This window comes from Physeter macrocephalus, chromosome 16, assembly GCF_002837175.3.
Source record: "Physeter macrocephalus isolate SW-GA chromosome 16, ASM283717v5, whole genome shotgun sequence".
NCBI classification, from domain to species: Eukaryota; Metazoa; Chordata; class Mammalia; order Artiodactyla; family Physeteridae; genus Physeter; species Physeter macrocephalus.
The window spans coordinates 29,877,187-29,897,546 of record NC_041229.1 but is presented as its reverse complement, the minus strand read 5'-3'; the positions used below and the strand labels follow the sequence as shown (position 1 = coordinate 29,897,546).

The following is a 20,360-nucleotide window of genomic DNA, read 5'->3' as shown; positions in this document are numbered from 1 at the left end:
CAACTCTTATGGAGTTTTTGAATTCAAAATTATGTTAAGGACTTTTTGAAATAATAGTATAATTTGATATATTTACAGTTGTTTTAAAAATAAATAAGTATTTACAATAAAAATGGGTCATGTAAGCATAATTTGTTGACTGTGTTTAGGTAATGAAAATAGAAGGCAGATATAAAAATATTTGATAAGGAGTAAACAATATTTGCTATGCATAATTTTAAATTATTTAATTGAAAATAGATACTTTGTGTTGTATTATTAAAAGGATAATATCCAAGAAGAAATAATTATACTTTGTTAAAGAGATCTCTTTTTAAAGTCTTTTCTACTTTTAAAATCAACGTATTATCAATTGCTAGGAAGGACATAGGAACATTTTTTGCTACAAACTGTAGAGTAGGATCACTAGTCAAATGCATTAACATATTAATGCAAGCACACTAGCTTTGGAGATATTAATTTCTCCTATTCTAGACCTGGCTGACAGATATAAATGCTTTGGTGGATAACAGGGTGTTATAGTACATGAAACACAGCCTTTCTAGATAATCATAAATTAAATAAATAATTTTTTCCTAGACTTTATAAATCATGCAAAATGAATTACTGAGTAAATGAGAATTCTGAAAGTTTTTAATAGCCATTACTGTGGTACCATCTCTGTGTAACAGTTGAAGTAACAGACTGATTCAGAAATTGTCAGTAAGCAATCTCTTAAGGCACATTAGTACCTGCAGAAATATTACAGAAAAACAAATCACCCGAGTTTATTATTACCTTGCTCCAACACTAACTATGTGACCTTGGGCAAGACCCTTAACCTCACCATGCCTTCATTTTCTGATTGTAAAATGGGGATATTAACATCAACTTTAGGACTGTAGTAAGCATAAAATTGGTTAATACATGGAAAGCATATAGTAAGTTTTGCAGAAGGCTTTGTTGTTTTTGTTATTTGTTCCAAGTGGCAATTTTTTATTATACTTATTAAACATACTTAATGATGATGTATCTTTCTCCAAATGGAGTATAAATTGGTTTACAGAATGGCAGATAAGCAGAAAAGACTATTAAAAAACACATTTTTACAAAAAAATTATTTTTTCCTGGTCATTAACCTCCACTATAATACTTGGTTTAGTAAGGTGGCAAATTTACTGTTAATTCTGGAACCCAAGTTCAGTTTGCCTTGCCAAGAATTGGCAGCCTTGGGAATTCAAGCAGTAGACCTAGATGATCAATATCCCCTGAGCACACTTTGAGGGGTGAGTCATCACTAGGAGAAGTGCTAGTCCAAACCTAAACACCATATATGAGATTAAATGTCATGTTTTAGACTTTTTATTTTGAGTAGATCTCTACTAACAAAAGGTTGTGCAAAGATACTTTTTTGTGATAGATGGATATTATATCAAAAAACTATAGCAGAATTTATAATGTACAGTGGAAAAAAAAATTTTTTTTTCTTTTTGCGGTACGCGGGCCTCTCACTGCTGTGGCCTCTCCCATTGCGGAGCACAGGCGCGGGCCTCTCACTGCTGTGGCCTCTCCCATTGCGGAGCACAGGCTCCGGATGCGCAGGCACAGCAGCCGTGGCTCACAGGCCCAGCCGCTCCACGGCATGTGGGATATTCCCGGACCGGGGCACGAACCTGTGTCCCCTGCATCGGCAGGTGGGCTCTCAACCACTGCGCCACCAGGGAAGCCCGAAAAAAAATATTTTTCCTAGACCTCATTTCAAAGCATTTGGAAACTGTATAACTTCCTCATTGAAAATGACTTCTGCATAATTCTTCTTTAATAGATTTCTTTATCTTTCAAGTTTGCAAAGTTTTTAAATGTGTGTTCGTGTTATCTCCCTCCTCCTAGAACTGGGTAGAAAGAGCTGAAAAGCAGACTCTTCTCTCCGATACACTTGACCTATCAGAACTCTTCCACCCAGACACATTTCTCAATGCGCTTCGCCAGGAAACTGCAAGGTAAATAGAATGAAATACTTATTTGTTTGAGAGTGTAATTATACTTTGATTTGTTCACTTCTGATCACATTCGCTTGATTGTCAAGAAATAAATTTATTGTTGAATCCGGATAGTTGTGTTATTTCTTAATACTTGACTTTTAATAACAGTCAACTTTTAGTTTAGAGAACACTGCTTTAAAATATGATATGTTTTTTATTAGAATTGAAAAAGGCAAACTTTTAATTTTTAAAATTTTGGTCATTTATTTATCTAGACCTATTGTGTCCAATATGGTAGGCAGAAGTCAAATGATGCTATTTAAATTTAAATGATTTATTCCTGATCTTAGTGGAAATGGTTTCAGTTTTTCACCATTCAGAATGATGTTGGCTGAGGGTTTGTCATATATGGCCTGTATTATGCTAAGGTAAGTTCCCTCTATGCCTACTTTCTGGAGAGACTTTATCATAAATTGGTGTTGAATTTTGTTGAAAGCTTTTTCTGCATCTGTTGAGATGATCGTATGGTTTTTCTCCTTCAGTTTGTTAATATGGTGTATCACATTGATTGATCTGCGTATATTGAAGAATCCTTGCATTCCTGGGATAAACCCCACTTGATCATGGTGTATGATCCTTTTAATCTGCTTTTGGATTCTGTTTGCTAGTATTTTGGTGAGGATTTTTACATCTGTGTTTACCAGTGTTCTTAGTGGAAATGGTTTCAGTTTTTCACCATTCAGAATGATGTTGGCTGAGGGTTTGTCATATATGGCCTGTATTATGCTAAGGTAAGTTCCCTCTATGCCTACTTTCTGGAGAGACTTTATCATAAATTGGTGTTGAATTTTGTTGAAAGCTTTTTCTGCATCTGTTGAGATGATCGTATGGTTTTTCTCCTTCAGTTTGTTAATATGGTGTATCACATTGATTGATCTGCGTATATTGAAGAATCCTTGCATTCCTGGGATAAACCCCACTTGATCATGGTGTATGATCCTTTTAATCTGCTTTTGGATTCTGTTTGCTAGTATTTTGGTGAGGATTTTTACATCTGTGTTTACCAGTGTTATTGGCCTGTAGTTTTCTTTTTTTTGTGACATCTTTGTCTGGTTTTGGTATCAGGGTGATGGTGGCCTCATAGAATGAGATTAGGAGTGTTCCTCTCTTTGCTATATTTTGGAAGAGTTTGAGAAGGATAGTATTCACTTGTAAAGCCATCTCGTCCTGGTCTTTTCTTTGTTGGAAGATTTTTAATCACAGTTTGTTGGAAGATTTTTAACACAGTTTCAATTTCAGTGCTTGTGATTGGTCCATTTATATTTTGTATTTCTTTCTGGTTCAGTCTCAGAAGATTGTGCTTTTTGAAGAATTTGTCCATTTCTTCCAGTTGTACATTTTATTAGCATATAGTTGCTTGTAATAATCTCTCATGATCCTTTGTATTTCTGCAGTGTCAGTTGTTACTTCTTTTTCATTTCTAATTCTATTGATTTGAGTCTTCCTTTTTTTCTTGATGGGTCTGGCTACTGGTTTATCAATTTTGTTTATCTTCTCAAAGAACCAGCTTTTAGTTGTATTGATCTTTGCTATCATTTCCTTCACTGTTTACAGATGACATGATACTATAAACAGAGAATCCTAAAGATGCTACCAGAAAACTACTACAGCTAATCAATGAATTTGGTAAAGTAGCAGGATACAAAATTAATGCACAGGAATCTGTTGCATTCCTATACACTAATGGTGAAATATCTGAAAGAGAAATTAAGGAAACACTCCCATTTACCACTGCAACAACAAGAATAAAATATCTAGGAATAAACCTATGTAGGGAGACAAAAGACCTGTATGCAGAAAACTATAAGACACTGATGAAAGAAATTAAAGATGATACAGATGGAGAGATATACCATATACTTGGATTGGAAGAATCAACATTGTGAAAATGACTATACTACCCAAAGCAATCTACAGATTCAATGCAATCCCTATCAAACTACCAATGGCATTTTTCACAGAACTAGAACAAAAAAATTCACAATTAGTATGGAAGCACAAAAGACCCTGAATAGTCAAAGCAATCTTGAGAAAGAAAAACAGAGCTGGAGGAATCAGGTTCCCTGACCTCAGACTATATTACAAAGCTACAGTAATAAAGACAGTATGGTACTGGCACAAAAACAGACATATAGATCAATGGAACAGGATAGAAAGCCCAGAGATAAACCCACACATATGGTCACCTTATCTTTGATAAAGGAGGCAAGAATATACAACGGAGCAAAGACAGTCTCTTCAATAAGTGGTGCTGGGAAAACTGGACAGCCACATGTATAAAATGAAATTAGAACACTTCCTAATACCATACACAAAAATAAACTCAGATGGATTAAAGACCTAAATGTAAGACCAGACATTATAAAACTCTTAGAGGAAAACATAGGCAGAACACTCTATGACATAAATCACAGCAAGATCCTTTTTGACCCACCTCCTAGAGAAGTGGAAATAAAAAACAAAAATAAACAAATGGGACTTAATGAAACTTCAAAGCTTTTGCACAGTAAAGGAAACCATAAACAAGATGAAAAGACAACCCTCAAAATGGGAGAAAATATTTGCAAACATAGCAACTAACAAAGGATTAATCTCCAAATATACAAGCGACTCATGCAGCTCAATATCAAAAAAAAAAAAACCCAATCCAAAAATGGGTAGAAGACGTAAATAGTCATTTCTCCAGAGAAGATATACAGATTGCCAACAAACACATGTAAGGATGCTCAACATCACTAATCATTAGGGAAATGCAAATCAAAACTACAGTGAGGTATCGCCTCACACCGGTCACAATGGCCATCATCAAAAAATCTACAAACAATAAATGCTGGAGAGGGTGTGGAGAAAAGGGAACCCTCTTGCACTGCTGGTGGAAATGTAAATTGATACAGCCACTATGGAGAACAGTATGGAGGTTCCTTAAAAAACTACAAATAGAACTACCATATGACCCAGCAATCCCACTACTGGGCATATACCCTGAGGAAACCATAATTCAAAAAGAGTCATGTACCGCACTGTTCATTGCAGCTGTATTTACAATAGCCAGGACATGGAAGCAACCTAAGTATCCATCGACAGATGAATGGATAAAGAAGATGTGGCACATATATACAATGGAATATTACTCAGCCATTAAAAGAAACAAAATTGAGTTGTTTGTAGTAAGGTGGATGGACCTAGAGACTGTCATATAGAATGAAGTAAGTCAGAAAGAGAAAAACAAATACCATATGCTAATGCATATATATGGAATCTAAAAAAAAAAAATAGTTCTGAAGAACCTAGTGGCAGGACTAAAAGTCAGAGATGTAGAGAATGGACTTGAGGACACAGGGATGGGGAAGGGTACACTGGGATGAAGTGAAAGAGTGGCATGGACATATATACACTACCAAATTTAAAATAGATAGCTAGTGGGAAGCAGCCACATAGCACAGGGAGATCAGCTCCGTGCTTTGTGACCACCTAGAGGGGTGGGATAGGGAGGGTGGGAGGGAGATGCAACAGCTAGGGGATATGGGGATATATGTATACATATAGCTGATTCACTTTGTTATACAGCAACAACTAACACAACATTGTAACACAATTGTACTCCAATAAAGATGTAAATTTTAAAAATTAAATGATTTAAAGTTAAAATGGATTAAAGAGACTAGATGGTTGCATAAGAGGATGTGGATGTGACCCTCATCTTCTCCCCTGAACACATCCAAAATACATCTACAGGAGGAGCATTTCTCACTGAAAACTAACTGTAACTGGTAGAAGTAATCCTTTAAAACCAAGGCTGTAAGAAAAATACACATGTAATCAGGTAAGAAGGGAAGAAAAGCAATAAAATAAGGACCTGTGCTCCAGAGAGGGGACTCAGAGGAAACGAGTGATTATACGGGCAGACCCTAGCCCTGGGGAGTGATTGGGTCAAGCCACATACTAGGCATCCCAGTCCTGGGGTCCTACATGGAGGAGATAAGCCCCCTCACTGGTTGGACGAACACTGTGACAAATAGAAGGGCTGGGAAAATCCTGGGCTCCATCCAAGGGGAGTGTGTGTGCACTGGCTAGCCGCTGGCACAGGGTGGAGAGACATCTGCTCTAGTTAATGCTGAGTTTCCCATGACTGCCTCATCATACACCCCAGCCTGAGCTAAGCAAAAGCTCTGGCCCCTCTTAGTCCATGCCACAGTATGGCACTGGATCTGAGGTGGCCAAGACCAGGGAAAAGACTTGACTTTGGGATGCAGAGGTGACTTGGTCCCAGGGTGGACCCTGGGAGGGCTGTGGTGGCCATTGTTGGCACTTACTCAAGTGGTGCCCTAGAAGCAGCCCAGAGGGCAGCTGCTGTACACCACAGCTCAACCCACCACCTTGCCCCAGTATACACAGAGAAACCACACAGGCCCTACCTCCCCTTTGGGGCACAGAGGAGGTTGGAGATAGTGATCAGTTGTGAGGGACAAAGAGGTCTTGCCCCCAGGGCAGGGAAGAGAGGTCTGCTCTAGTGGCTGCCTGTTTTCCTCCAACCACCTCATCATGTGCCTCAGCCCAAGCTAAGCAAACGGTTGGGCCCCACTCAGTCCATGCCACAGCACAGCCCTTGATCTGGGGCGGCTGCGACCAGGGAAAAGAATCAACCATGTCTGTGGCTGAGCAGAACCACAGATGCCTGCACAGACAGCACATTGGACTGCTGTATGCACATGAACCTCACTTGATTCAGCACTCCCCTCCTGGGACAAAATTCCTGGTGTGGGGAGTGGGGAAAACACACACTTAAAGGGAATGGAGCCAGTTCGAGCCTGACACACAGTTCTTCTTCTGCAGCAACATGGGATCAGACCCTGTCCCTGGGAGAGCAGTGATGGCTACTGACCAGAGAAGAAGACTTGCCTCACACCCCAGGCCAGCTCTTTCTCCAGTCCCACCACTTACCAAGGCTGCCAGCACACTCTGAGGAAAGACATGACTGGCATCCACATCAAATCCAGCTCTCCCACCAAAGGCATTGAACATATGTAGTCAGCATAGAGACACTCAAACATAAGAACACCCCTTTAAGATGCAATAGGTAACTGTTTCACCTAAATTCATAGAGGCAGAGAAAGTTAAGTCTTAAAAAATGAAATGGCAGAGGAACTACTCTCAATTGAAAGAGCAAGAGAAAAAACAAATAATGAAAGAGAAATAAACAATTTACCAGATAAAGAGTTAGAAACTTTGGTAGTGAAAATGTTAATTGAATTAGGAAAAAGAATTGATCTAAAAAATGAACATGTTCTCAAGGAACTAGAAAATATAAGGACCCAGTCAAAACTAAATAATTTAATAACTGAAATAACACATTAGAAGGAATGAATAGCAGACTAAGTGATATAGAAGAATGCATAAGTGATCTGGAAGATAGAATAATGGAAATCATCCAATCAGAGCACCAAGGGGAAAAAAAAATTTTTTTTAAGCAATCTAAGAAACATGTCTGATAACATTAAGTGTCCCAACTTTCGCATTTTAGTGGTTCCAGAAGAAGAGAGAGAGAAGGAGAGTGAAAATGTATTTGATGAAATTGTGTCTGAAAACTTCAGAAACCTGAAGAAGGAAATAGATATCTAGGTACAGGAAGTACAGAGGGTCTCAAACAAGATGAACACAGACCCACACCAAGATATATCATAATTAAAATGGCAGAAGTTAAAAATAGAGAATTCTAAAGGCAGCAAGAGAAAAATAGAGAGTCGTACACAAGGGAATCCCCGTAAGGCTATCAACTGATTTCTCTGCAGAAACATTGCAGGCCAGAAAGGATATATTTAAAATCCTGAAAAGGAAACATCTGCAAGCTACGATACTCTACCCAATAAGATTATCATTTAGAATAGAAAAAGGGAGATAAAGAATTTCTCAGACAAGCAAAAACTAAAAGAATTCATCAATACTAAACCTACCTTAAAAGAACTGTTGAAGGATCTCTAAATGGAAAATAAGTAAGAATCTATAGGAAAGGGAAAATCCCAGTAGGAAAGATAAATATATAGTAAATGTTGAAGATCACTTAAATAAGTCAGTACATAGATTAAAAGACAGAAAGTGTAAAAGCAACTATAACTACAACAAGCAGCTAAGGGATAAACATGAAGATGTAAAATATGACACAAAAAACAAAAATGTCGGGGAGGGTAGTAAAAATGTAGATCTTTTAAAATGGTTTGAACTTAAATGACTATCAGTTTAAATCAAATAGATATAATTATGGGTCAACACACATGAACCTAGGGTAACCACAAATCAAAAACCTACAATACATACACAAAAATTAAAAAGAAAGGAACACAAGCATAGTACTAAAGAAAATTGTCAAAGCACTAGAGAAGAAACAAAGATGTGAACAGAAAAGCTACAAAACAGAAAACAAGTAATAAAATGGCAATACGTACATACCTTTTAATAATTACTTTAAATGTCAATGGACTAATGCTCTAATTAAGTGGCTTATTGGATACGAAAACAAGACCCTTCAATATGCTGCCTGTAAGAGACTCACTTTAGGGCTAAAGATACACACAGACTGAAAGAGAACAGGTGCAAAAAAGATATTTCATGCAAACAGAAGCAACAAGAAAGCGGGGGTAGCACAACTGATGTCAGACAAAATAGACGTTAAAACAAAGACTGTAGCAAAAGACAAAGAAGGGCATTATATAATGATAAAAGGATCAATACAAGAAGAGGATATTACACTCGTTAACATATATGCACCCAATACAGGAGCACCTAAATATATGAAGCAAATACTAACAGATATGATGGGATAACTTGACAATAATACAATAATAGTAGGGGACTTTAATACCCAACTGACATCAATGGACAGATCATCCAGACAGAAAATCAAAAAGACAACAGAGGTCTTAAATGACACAATAGAACATTTGCACATAATTGATACCTACAGGACATTATATCCAAAAACAGGAGAATACACATTCTTTTCAAGAGCATATGGGATATTCTTCATGAGAGCTCACATACTAGATCACAAAACAAGCATCAGTAATTTAAGAGGATAGAAATTATATCAGGCATCTTTTTTCTGACCACAATGGTACGAAGCTAGAAATCAACTTCAGAAAGAAAAATGGGAAAAGAACAAACATATAGGGACTAAACAACATGCTACTAAAAAAACCAATGTGTCAATGAGGAAATCAAAGAGGAAATCAGAAAATACCTTGAGACAAATGAAAATGGAAACAAAATACTCAAAAATCTATGGGATGCAGCAAAAGCAGTTCTAAGAGTTGATACTGATACAGGCCTTCCTCAAGAAACAAGAAAAATCTCAAATAAACAACCTAACATACCACCTAAAAGAATTAGAAAAAGAAGAATTAGCAAAGCCCAAAGTCAGCAGAGGAAAGGAAATAATAGAGATCAGAGGGGAAATAAGTAAAATAGACATAAGAAAAAAACAATAGAAATGATTAATGAAACCAAGAGCTGGGTTTCTGAAAAGCTAAACAAAATTGATAAGCCTTTAGCCATGCTCACCAAGAACAAAAGAGAAGACCCAAATAAAATAAGAAATGAAAGAGGAGAAATAATCAATACCACAGAGATTAAAAAAAAAAAAAAATCACAGGAGAATACTACCAACAGTTATATGCCAACAAATTGGACAACCTCGAAGAAATGGATGAATTTCTAGAAGTATACAGCATGCCAAGACTGACTTAAGAAGAAATAGATAATTTCAATAGACCAGTCACTAGTAGTGAAATTAAATTTGTAATAAAAATACTCCCAGCCAGCAAAAGTCCAGGACTAGGTGGCTTCACAAGGGAATTCTACCAAACATATAAAGAAGAACTAATACCTGTCCTCTAAAACTATTCCCCAAATTCAAGAGGATAGAACATTCCCAAATTCATTCTACAAGGCCACCATTTCTCTGATAACCAAAAGCAGCCAAAGACTACTACAAGAAAGAAAATTACAGGCCAATTGATGAATATAGGATGTAAAAATCCTTAACAAAATATTAGCAAACCAAATCTAACAATATATAAAAAGACTCATACACCATGATAAAATGGGATTTATTACAGAGTCTCAGGATGGCTGAACATTTGCAAATCAATTAATGTGATACATCACATTACCACAAGAAAAGGCACAAATCACATTATCATCTCAATAGATGCAGAAAAAGCATTTGACAAAATTCAACATCCGTTCGTGATAAAAACTCTCATCAAAGTGGATATAGAGGGAACATACCTCAACATAGTAAAGGTCTTTTATGACAGACCTATAGCCAGCATCATACTCAGTGGTGAAAAAATGAAAGCCACCTTCTAAATTCAGGAACAAGACAAGGATGCCCACTCTCACTACTATTTAACATATTATTTGAAGTCCTAGCCACAGTAATCAGACAAGAAAGAAATAAAAGGCATTCATATTAGAAGGGAAGAGTTAAAACTTTCACTATTTGCAAATGACATGATACTGTATATATAGAAAACCCTCAAGTCTCCACCCAAAAACTATTAGAACTAATAAATGAATTCAGCAAAGTTGCAGGATACAAGATTAATATACAGAAATATATTATGTTTCTATATAATAATAATGAGCTATCAAAAAGAGAAAGTCAAAAAAAATCATGTTTAAAGTCACATCAAAAAGAATACCTAGGAATAAAGTTAACCAAGGAGATGAAAGACCTATGCTCTGAAAAGTATAAAACATTGATGAAGGAAACTGAAGAAGATTCCAAACAATGGAAAGATACCTGTTGCTCTTAGGATTTTGTTAAAATGACTATACTACCAAAAGCAATCTACAAATTTAATGCAGTCCCTATCAAAATACTCATGACACTTTTCATGGAACTAGAACAAATGATCCTAAAATTGAAATGGAACCACAAAAGACTCCAAATTGCCAAAGAAATCTTTTTTTTTTTTTTTTTTTTGGCCACGCCACTCAATATGCAGGATCTTACTTTCCTGAATAGGGATTGAACCCATGCCCCCTGCAGTGGAAGCACAGAGTCTTAACCACTGGACTGCCAGGGAAGTCCCTCCCAAGGCAATCTTGATAAAAAAGAACAAAGCTGGAGATATCATCCTTCTAGACTTCAGACTATTCTGCAAACCTACAGTAATCAAAACAGCATGGTACTGGCACAAAAACAGACACATAGATCAATGGAACAGATTAGAGAGCCCAGAAATAAACCCCCGCACCTGTGATCAGTTAATACACAACAAAGGAGGCAAGAATATACAATGGAGAAAAGACAGTCTGTTCAATAAGTGGCACTGGGAAATCTGGGCATCTACATGTAAAACAATGAGATTAGAACATTACCTCACACCATATTCAAAATAAACCCAAAATGGATTAAACTTCTAAATGTTAGACATGAAACCATAAAACTCCTAGAAGAGAACATAGGCAGAGAACATTTGACATAAATCGTAGCAATAGTTTTTGGATCTGTCTCCTAAGGCAAAAGAAATAAAAGTAAAAAATAAACAAATTGGACCTAAGAAAACAAAAGCTTTTGCACAACAAAGGAAACCATCAACAAAATTAAAATACAACCTAAGGAATGGGAGAAAATATTTGCAAATAATGTAGCTGACAAGGAGTTAATAACCAAAATATACAAACAGCTCATACAACTTAATATCAAAAGAAACAAACAACCCCGTCATCCTGAAGCAATAGCAATAATGACTTCAAAACTGCCTTCACATGTGATTTATGTAAAAGCGTATTTCCCCCTTAAACCTTCTCCCCTCTTCCCATCCTGCTCACTCCACCCAAATCCAAGTGGTCCTACTATAAAGTCAGATGGAAAAACCCTGGTCTGTATCAGGAAGAAAAGAACTGCTAACACCACCTGCTATTAAAATTCTTTAATAGCACCCCCCCAAACAAGTTAAATAAAATTAAAAATGTAATTTCTCAATACACTAGCCACATTTAAAGTTCTCAATAGCCACATTTGGGTAGTGGCTGCCATTTTGGACTGAATGAAAATATATTTATCTCTGTAGAAAATTCTGTTGGACAATGCTGACTAGGCTTCTTGGTGGGAAACAGTATTTGATGTTTAAGATCAAACTCTTTCTAAAAACAAATTTGGAATATCATATATATAGTCTATAATTTTTAAGAAGTTAGAATGCAATGAAAGAGACACTTTCAAAAACATACTGAAAAAAATTGTTTCTTTTTAGTGCTTTGGGGGATATTCAATTGGTAGTACCTCAGGAGCATATTATAAATATCATAGTTCAGTTCGGCTAGTAAACATTTATTGAACCCGCATTATGTGCTTGCATTTGAGGATGATGGTCAAAATGGAGGATGTAAAAATAAAAGACCCTATCCTCAAGATACCTACACAATCTTGAAGAGGAGACTGACATAACAAGTTAACTTTAACAACTTAGTGTGAAATCTAAGGTATTGTGCATAGCCTAAGATATCTGATTACTTGTACATTATAAATATTTCAATTTTAAATAAATAGGAATGTGTATATTTTCTATAGCTATTCATATTTTAATTCCTGAAAATTATCTCTTTCTGACATTTGATGCTTTATTTTTACAGGGCTATGGTCTGCTCTGTGGATAGCCTTAAATTTGTGGCCTCATGGAAAGGTCGACTGCAAGAAACAAAGCTGCAAATTAAGGTATTAGAATAATTTTAGATGTTTATCTGAGTCAAAAATTATGTAATTACCAACTGTGATAAAGAGATTTTGCTCCAGTCTCAAAGTCACCTATCTCTATAGTGTAAGATCAGCAGAGATAGATTATATTACCTGTGTGAAAAATCAAAGGAAGTTAAGATTTAACATGAAACAACCTGCACAAGATACAACATGTTCTCATGCAAAAATAAGAATCTTAGGAATATAACATAGTATTTGAAAATATAACTTCGGTAAAAAATGATATAAATCTTGAAGTTTTGTTAGGTTACCTGTTCTAACATTCAAGTCAATAAATATTTGCTATACAATAAAGTATGTATAAAATGTGTGAAAAATTTAGACCAAATCTTGTCCTTAGGGAGTTTACAATTTGTGAGTATATGAGTTCACTGTTAAAATCAAGCCCACTATGTTAAAAAAAAATTAAGCCATCTTTTGCAGTATAAATTTTCCTAGCTAGCTTTTCTGCTAAAAATGCATTACTCTTGCAATAATAGATAATATAGATAACCATTCAAATATTAATAACAAAACTAATGAAATCCTTTCCCCAACAACTCCAACCTTCTTCCATGTCATTGACATTCTCTACCATTCTTTCGCATTCTCGCACATAGAATTGCCCTCTTAACTTTTTTCCACTGCTAATATAAGATGCTGCATGTGTAGTACAATTATCTCTATACATCTGTGTTGGTCTGTCTTATGATACTATAATGACATTGAAGATAAAGACTGTCTTATCCATCTTCAGGTCCCCAGTATCTAGTTCAGTGTATTACATATAATTAAAATAAATGTAAAACTATAATTCTTTAACTTAGTTAACCTTAGGCAACTGACTTTTCAGAAGTTCTATTTATATAATTCTAGTTCTCAGGCCAAAAATTTTCTTTTCATATCACTACTGCTTTCTAACATACTATATAATTTATTTATTATATTTGTTGTTTGTTGTCTGTCTTAGTCTACTGGAATGTAAGTCCCATGAGAGTAGTCACTTTTTTTCAAGTTTTGTTGTATCTCAAATACCTCAAACGATACCTCGTACATAATAAGTGCTCCATTAAAACCTTGTTGAATTGTTGAGTTGAAGGCCAACAATAGGAGAGGCACTATAATAGGCATTATTAACATCAGCTGTAATGGTATAGTGTGCCAGAAATTTGATCATTAACAATTATCTAGGTCTTTCTTTCTCTTTTAGCTCTATAGATGGCTATAAAATTCTCCATTGAAGCTGAAGAAATTAGCAGGTTCTCTTTCATCATTTGCATTTTATTTTAACCTTAGCCTCTAGCCCATAAAAGCTACCTTAGCTATTATTGGTGCACATAAACTGTTGCCTAGCTGTTAAGGAGAGGGAGGGAACACATGATGTATAATCCAGGAATCATGCAGTTTACCTGATTGTGTGGTCTCTTAGCAGCTGTGAAGCACACACATAATATGGCAGTATCATTATTTAGGTATATTGATATAAAAAACGAGGGAAATGAGTTTTATTTTGTGTCAAGGTGTGTTCATATTTCCAGAACTATTTTGCTTCTGTTCTTACAAAATAGAAATAAAATTATCTACAACCAGAAAACCCCAAGCATATATGTTATGTTTTGTAGATGGGGAAAAAAGGCTGACAGTTAATAAAACAAGATTCTAATCTTAGTTCTCCAAAACAGAGCCATGTGACTTTTAAAAACAATTAATGAAGCAGTCGGAGCCTTTGTTGTCTCTTTTATCAATGGGTATAAATAATAACTTCCTTGACATGTTTATTATGGGGGTCTCTGAAAACCTATGTGTGTGTGTGCTTTATTATTTCTTTTAACTTGATTTGGATTAGGTTTCATTAGGCAATATTTATTTCTTAATTGGAAACAAAAGTGTATTTTAATAAAAGTTCTCTGCTCTTATCCAGTAAAGCAGAATTCTTTCATTTGTCATTTGACATTCATGAAAGCTACTATACTGTTAAAAACCAAAATATTCATTGGTCAATATATTCAGGAACATTATAAGTTTGATACAATTATATCTTACAACTTTAAGTTTAAAAAGCCATCCCTACACATGGGATTTGAGGTAATTCAACAGAATTTTTCCTCTCTTTGGGCCCTCATTCATGTGAGCTATAGAAGCACATTTCCTAATTTCTTACCTGCAGTTCCAGATGTATTTATCAGATAAAAAGTTTTTGTAAGCCCCTCACTGTTTACATTTGGCAAAATCAGCCAGTTAAATAATTCATTTAGGTTCCTCTTAATCAAATTTTTCAGCAAAAGGATTATTTTGATAGGAGAATTTTGGATTTGAATTATATTTGAATTTTACTGTCACTGCAGAATTTAATTTATTTTGAATACTTTTCAATCTCTACAACCCTAGACTGAATTAAACCAGTGAAACGTTCAAGCAAGGCTATAGTTCCCACACCAATCAATATTTCAACCCCCTAGACCAGCTTAAGAGAACATGTATGTATATTGATTTTTTTAGATCCTGAACATGGCCCTCTAAAATTTCCTCACTACCATTATTGATTTATTATTTGTTAAACAGCAGTTGTGAAACTTAGAACTGGAAAATGTGTAAATCAAGCACCTGTTCAGCTTGCGTGCTAGATTTTGCCGAAGGCTGTGAAAGTTTTGCCCTGGCAAATCTGGGTAGCTTCCAGCTCCCTCCTTGACTGCTGATGCTGCCAAACACAAAAGGCAAAAACAAGTCTTTTACCTTGGCAAATCAGGCTTATTAAAAACATTTTAGTCTTGTTAATAATGCACAATTCCCTAGGATACCTGAAAGCTGCTGCTCCTTTGGGACCTGGTAGAGTCATATAGCCACTTATGCTTGCCAGTTCATTTCGGCTGCTTCCTGCCAGGCTAGAGTCTGCCCATATACCAAGTGGTTATTATGCTATTCATATTCAGTTCCCTCCCTTGTAAAGCTTACCAGGAAATAGAAGTTAAAACAATGAAGAAATTAGACATTTAGACATGTGAGGGTTCATGAGGAGAATGGGTTCATCAGAATTGGGAGTTATGAGCTTTAGACGCATCCTCCCCAAATGAGTGTAAGTATCAGTCCAGCAGTGGACAATCTACCAAAAAAAAAAAAAAATCCTTAAATAGTTCATTTTAAGACATATATTTCTGATAGTTTTCATTTTAAAACTGAGCACTTAATGTGAATATGCTTATATAGTCATTATAAAGTAGAGTTTGTTTTTAAATCATGGGGGAACTATAAGAGTGCTTAGTAATATAATTTTTTCTAAAAGTCAAGCTCTAAAATGAGTTGATATGTACAAACTAGTATGTTATAAAACCAGTTCAACAAAAAATGATTTTTCTTAAGAACTTAAGTAACTACAGCAGCCAGAGGTTTTAAATCTATTTGATATTCTTGTAGCATTAAATGCTTTGAGTGTCTTTCTATGTTTCCACCAGTTTAAAGGACTTTTAATTCTTAGTTGACTATACTGTTTAAGTAGCCTTGCCAATTTAATGCTATCTTCTCATGCTCTGCAAATATAGCAGGAGGCTGAAAACTGGCTCAAATTTCCTGTTTTGAAAGTCTTTCTGCTACGAAACATTCTGACTTTACTTGACACTACTGAAAAAACATCAGTGTGCTGGGATCACTTACTAAGTTCCATTAACAGTTCTAGTCCTTCCCCAGCTTTCAAAAACTTCTAAGAAACCTGTTTGTATTTCTTTCCCTAGCACACTCTCCTTTCTTCAACCTGTATCAAGCTACATATGTAATTTTATATTTTCTAGTAGTTACATTAAAAAAAGTAAAAGAAACAGATACAAATAATTTTAATATTATTTTATTTAACCTAACATATACAAAATATTGTTGCTTCAACATATAATAACTATTTTAAAATTATGAATGATATATTTTACTTTCCTTTTTATTGTATAACGTCCTCGAAATCCATCATATATTCCATATTTATGGCACATCTCAATTCAGACTAGTAACATCTCAATGCTTAATAGCACATGTGGCCATGGCTATTGTATTGGACAGTAGCTCTAGACAGAGAAGGTAATTCCCTAGAGAAAATTTAAATATTCTCTGATCTTCAAGTTTTTTCCAATTTTTTATAGTATTTTTCCTTATTAAACAATTTCAAACACATACAGAAGGAGGGAGAATAGTAAAATGAATCTCCATATGCAAAGTTTTCAAGATTTAGAAACATTCCTTCTTTTTCTCTTTTTGATTGTCTTTGCTGAAGCAATTCCAGGCATTGTTTTGTTTTACTCCCCTATTTCTCAAAAAAAAATTTTTCTTAAATCAGCACAATATATTATCACACATACAAAAATTAACAATAATTCCTTGGCATCATTTAATATTCAGTTCATAACAACATTTACCACTGTCTCAAAAAATCTCTTTTCCAATAGTTTGTTCAAATGAGAGTCAAGGTCCAGACACTGTGTTTTGTTATTATGTACCTTATGTATTTTCACATCTAGATGGGGTTCCTCTTATTATTTCATACCACTGTTTGTTACAGAATCAAGGTTACTTCTCTTATAGAATAATCTACAGTTGATATTCGTGTCTTGGCTTCTTTGTGTTATTATGTAATTTTTGTTCTTCTGTCCCTGTTTCTTGTAAAATAGAAGTTAGTTGTAGATGAAACAGATTTTTCTAAATCTGTTGTTCCTTCTGCATTTATTAGCTGAAATTTTCTTCAAAGAAGCCTAATCAACTAGGTCTATTTGCTTACCTAGATACCATGGAATTTTATATAGAAAATAAAGGATAATTTTTTTTTTTAATTTAAACTAGGGATATTCAGAATATGGTGTTGATACTCTGTTTCCCACAGTGTTCAGTAACATTTCTTCTTTGTTTTTAAGTATCAATGTGAACTTCTTATATATTTAATGTGCTTCTGTAAATTGCATTTATTATTCTTTTTCATGTGCAGTATCCCTAGTCTTTGGCTTATGTGTAGAGCCTCCTCATGTTGACCTCTGTATCTTATTTTTGGTAAAGTTTTATAGTGAAGCATAATATCATACAGTAAGTTGCACAAATCTTAAGAATACAACTTTATGATTTTATTAATAAGCAAACAGACCCATGAAACTATTATGCAGATTAATTTTAATATTTTAGGACATTTTTTCCTCAAAACTTCTTTTTATAATTAAATGGACCTAACACATTCAGTACAAACTTTATTTTTCTTTCATTCTAAGAGATATACTTAGTATATCCCCCTAGATATTTATCTACCCATTTTTCTTTCCTCCCTTTATATATTATATTGTATAATGTATTCTGATTTTAAACAGTTGAGAACTTCAGGTGAAGATGGCCCAGGGAGCTAATGATTCATCCTGTCTGCTCCAGATAGATATATAATGATAGAAAAAATATAAAAAGAGGAAACCACAAACATAGTCTGGCTTCAAATACAAGATCAGTATTTCATTGCATCAGAAGCAGAACAAAGTAAAATTGTGACTAAGTCTCAAAGTACAGGTCTTGAGCTCCAAGTCCAGAAGTAGGAAGCAATGAACAGTATGGCCCCAGCAGAGTAAAAGGAATTAGTGGTGCTGTATGTGAAATGGAGACTGAAACAGGGGTCATTGCTTAAATCCAGGACTGAGATTAGGCTCTCCAGCTCTCCAATAAAAGGAGACTGAATAAAGTTATTGGCCTAAGGAAGCTGAAAGATAAAAGCATAGACTTAATATTAGATATTGAGCCACTCTAACCACCAGATCAATAGCTTAGAACTGCAATATCCCCAACACCTGCAGAATAGAACCTCCAAACTGGCACTGTAAATTTTATAGCTATGTAGATTTGGAAATGTCACTATAGAGGTATGTGGGAGAAAAATAAAATACCCCTCAAGATGAACCTAGAAACCAAAATCCAAAATAAATAGGGAAAAAATCTAATCCTAGAAAAGAAAATGAGCAAAATCATTAGGTTAATCAACATCTGGTCATTTCATTTATTATTACTTTTGGGAAAATCTGATAAAAAATGTTAAAATATTTATTTTAGTTTCCTTAAACAGTTGTAAGAAAGAATAACTTTCACTAAAAAAATTACCAGAACTTACAGAATAGAAACAGGCAGAAATAATACAGTTACATATAGGTGGATGTGAAAATCAGTCAGTAGTCTTGGAGATGAAAAATATAATCTTTAAATGAAATATTGATAGATTAAATATACTCTACATTAGATACAATTGAAAAAGACATATTAATTGGAAGTTAGTGCTAAGGAATTAACTCAGAACTGATCACAAATGTAAAGTGTTAAAAATATGAAAGAGATATTATCAGACATAGAGGATAGTTTAAGGCATTCTATCCTACTTGTAAAAGGATTTCTACTATGGAACAGACAGAATGGCAGAGAAGCAAAATTTGAAAAATTAGTTGCAGGGATTTTCCAGAATTGGAAAATGGTAAGAGTTCTCAGGTGAAATGCACATGCAAAGTACCAAAAAAATTAAAAGTATATTCAAGTTCACACATCGTTACACTATAATGAAACTATACAATATCAGGGTTAAAGTGAAAATATCTTGAAAGCTACCAGATAGAGAAATCAGAGTTCCAACCAAAAAAAAAATACAAAAAAACAAAAAATAACATCAAATAGATTACTCATCAGCTCACTAGATGACAAAAGGCAATGGAGTGAGTAATATATTCAAATTGATGAGGAATAGTAATTGTTAACCTCAAATTTTATTCCCATCTAAAATATCATTCAGTAATGAAAGCAATAAAAAGATATTTCCAGAAACCCAAACACCACAAGGGCTTACCACTCTCAGAACCTCAAAGAAGTATTAAAACATGAAAAAGAAAAGCCAGGGAGAAAACAAAATATGCCAAAATTAATAGTGATCCCAAAAATTACAAAATAATTTAATTTTAGCATGTAATTTAAATTAAGTATTGACTATAAAATATAACTTTTTATTATGTTTAAACTAAAACTAAAACTCTAAACAGTAATAATTAGATTAGAAATAACATGCTAAAATAAAATCCATGTCATGTTCAGAGAAGTACTGAATAACTAAGAATTCATTAGAAAATGTCACAGTTACTATTCAAAACATATGGTTAAAAGCTTAAAAATAGATATGCAGTCCATTAGCAGAAAAGGAGAAAAATTAAACAAAAAGAAATAAAGAAGAAAACTATATATTAAATATACTGAAAATAATTTCAAATATATGACTAATAAAAATAAATATAATTTTTTAAATTGAAGTATAGTTGAGTTAAAATTTTGTATTAGTTTCAGGTATACAGCACAGTGATTCAGTTATATATATATATTTTTTTCAGATTATTTTCCATTAGAGGATATTAGTGAATATAGTTCCCTGTGCTATAGAGTAAATCCTTGTTGCTTATCTATTTTATGTATAGTAGTTTGTATCTGTTAACCTTATATGCCTACTTTATCTCTGCCTCCCTTTCCCCTTTGGTAAGTATAAGTTTGTTTTCTTTTTTTTTTAATTTATTTTTTATACAGCATGTTCTTATTAGTTATCTATTTTATACATATTAGTGTATATATGT

General features: G+C 34.3%; 1 protein-coding gene across 1 annotated transcript in view; it reads left to right on the top strand.

The window, feature by feature from the left end:
* Positions 1–20,360, top strand: part of DYNC2H1 (dynein cytoplasmic 2 heavy chain 1) — a 387,388-nt gene that overhangs the window by 344,074 nt on the left and 22,954 nt on the right. The window contains exons 86-87 of the mRNA XM_024115318.3: positions 1,870–1,979; positions 12,660–12,741. Coding sequence (XP_023971086.1) covers positions 1,870–1,979; positions 12,660–12,741 — 192 coding nt within the window. The remainder of the gene's footprint in view (positions 1–1,869; positions 1,980–12,659; positions 12,742–20,360) is intronic.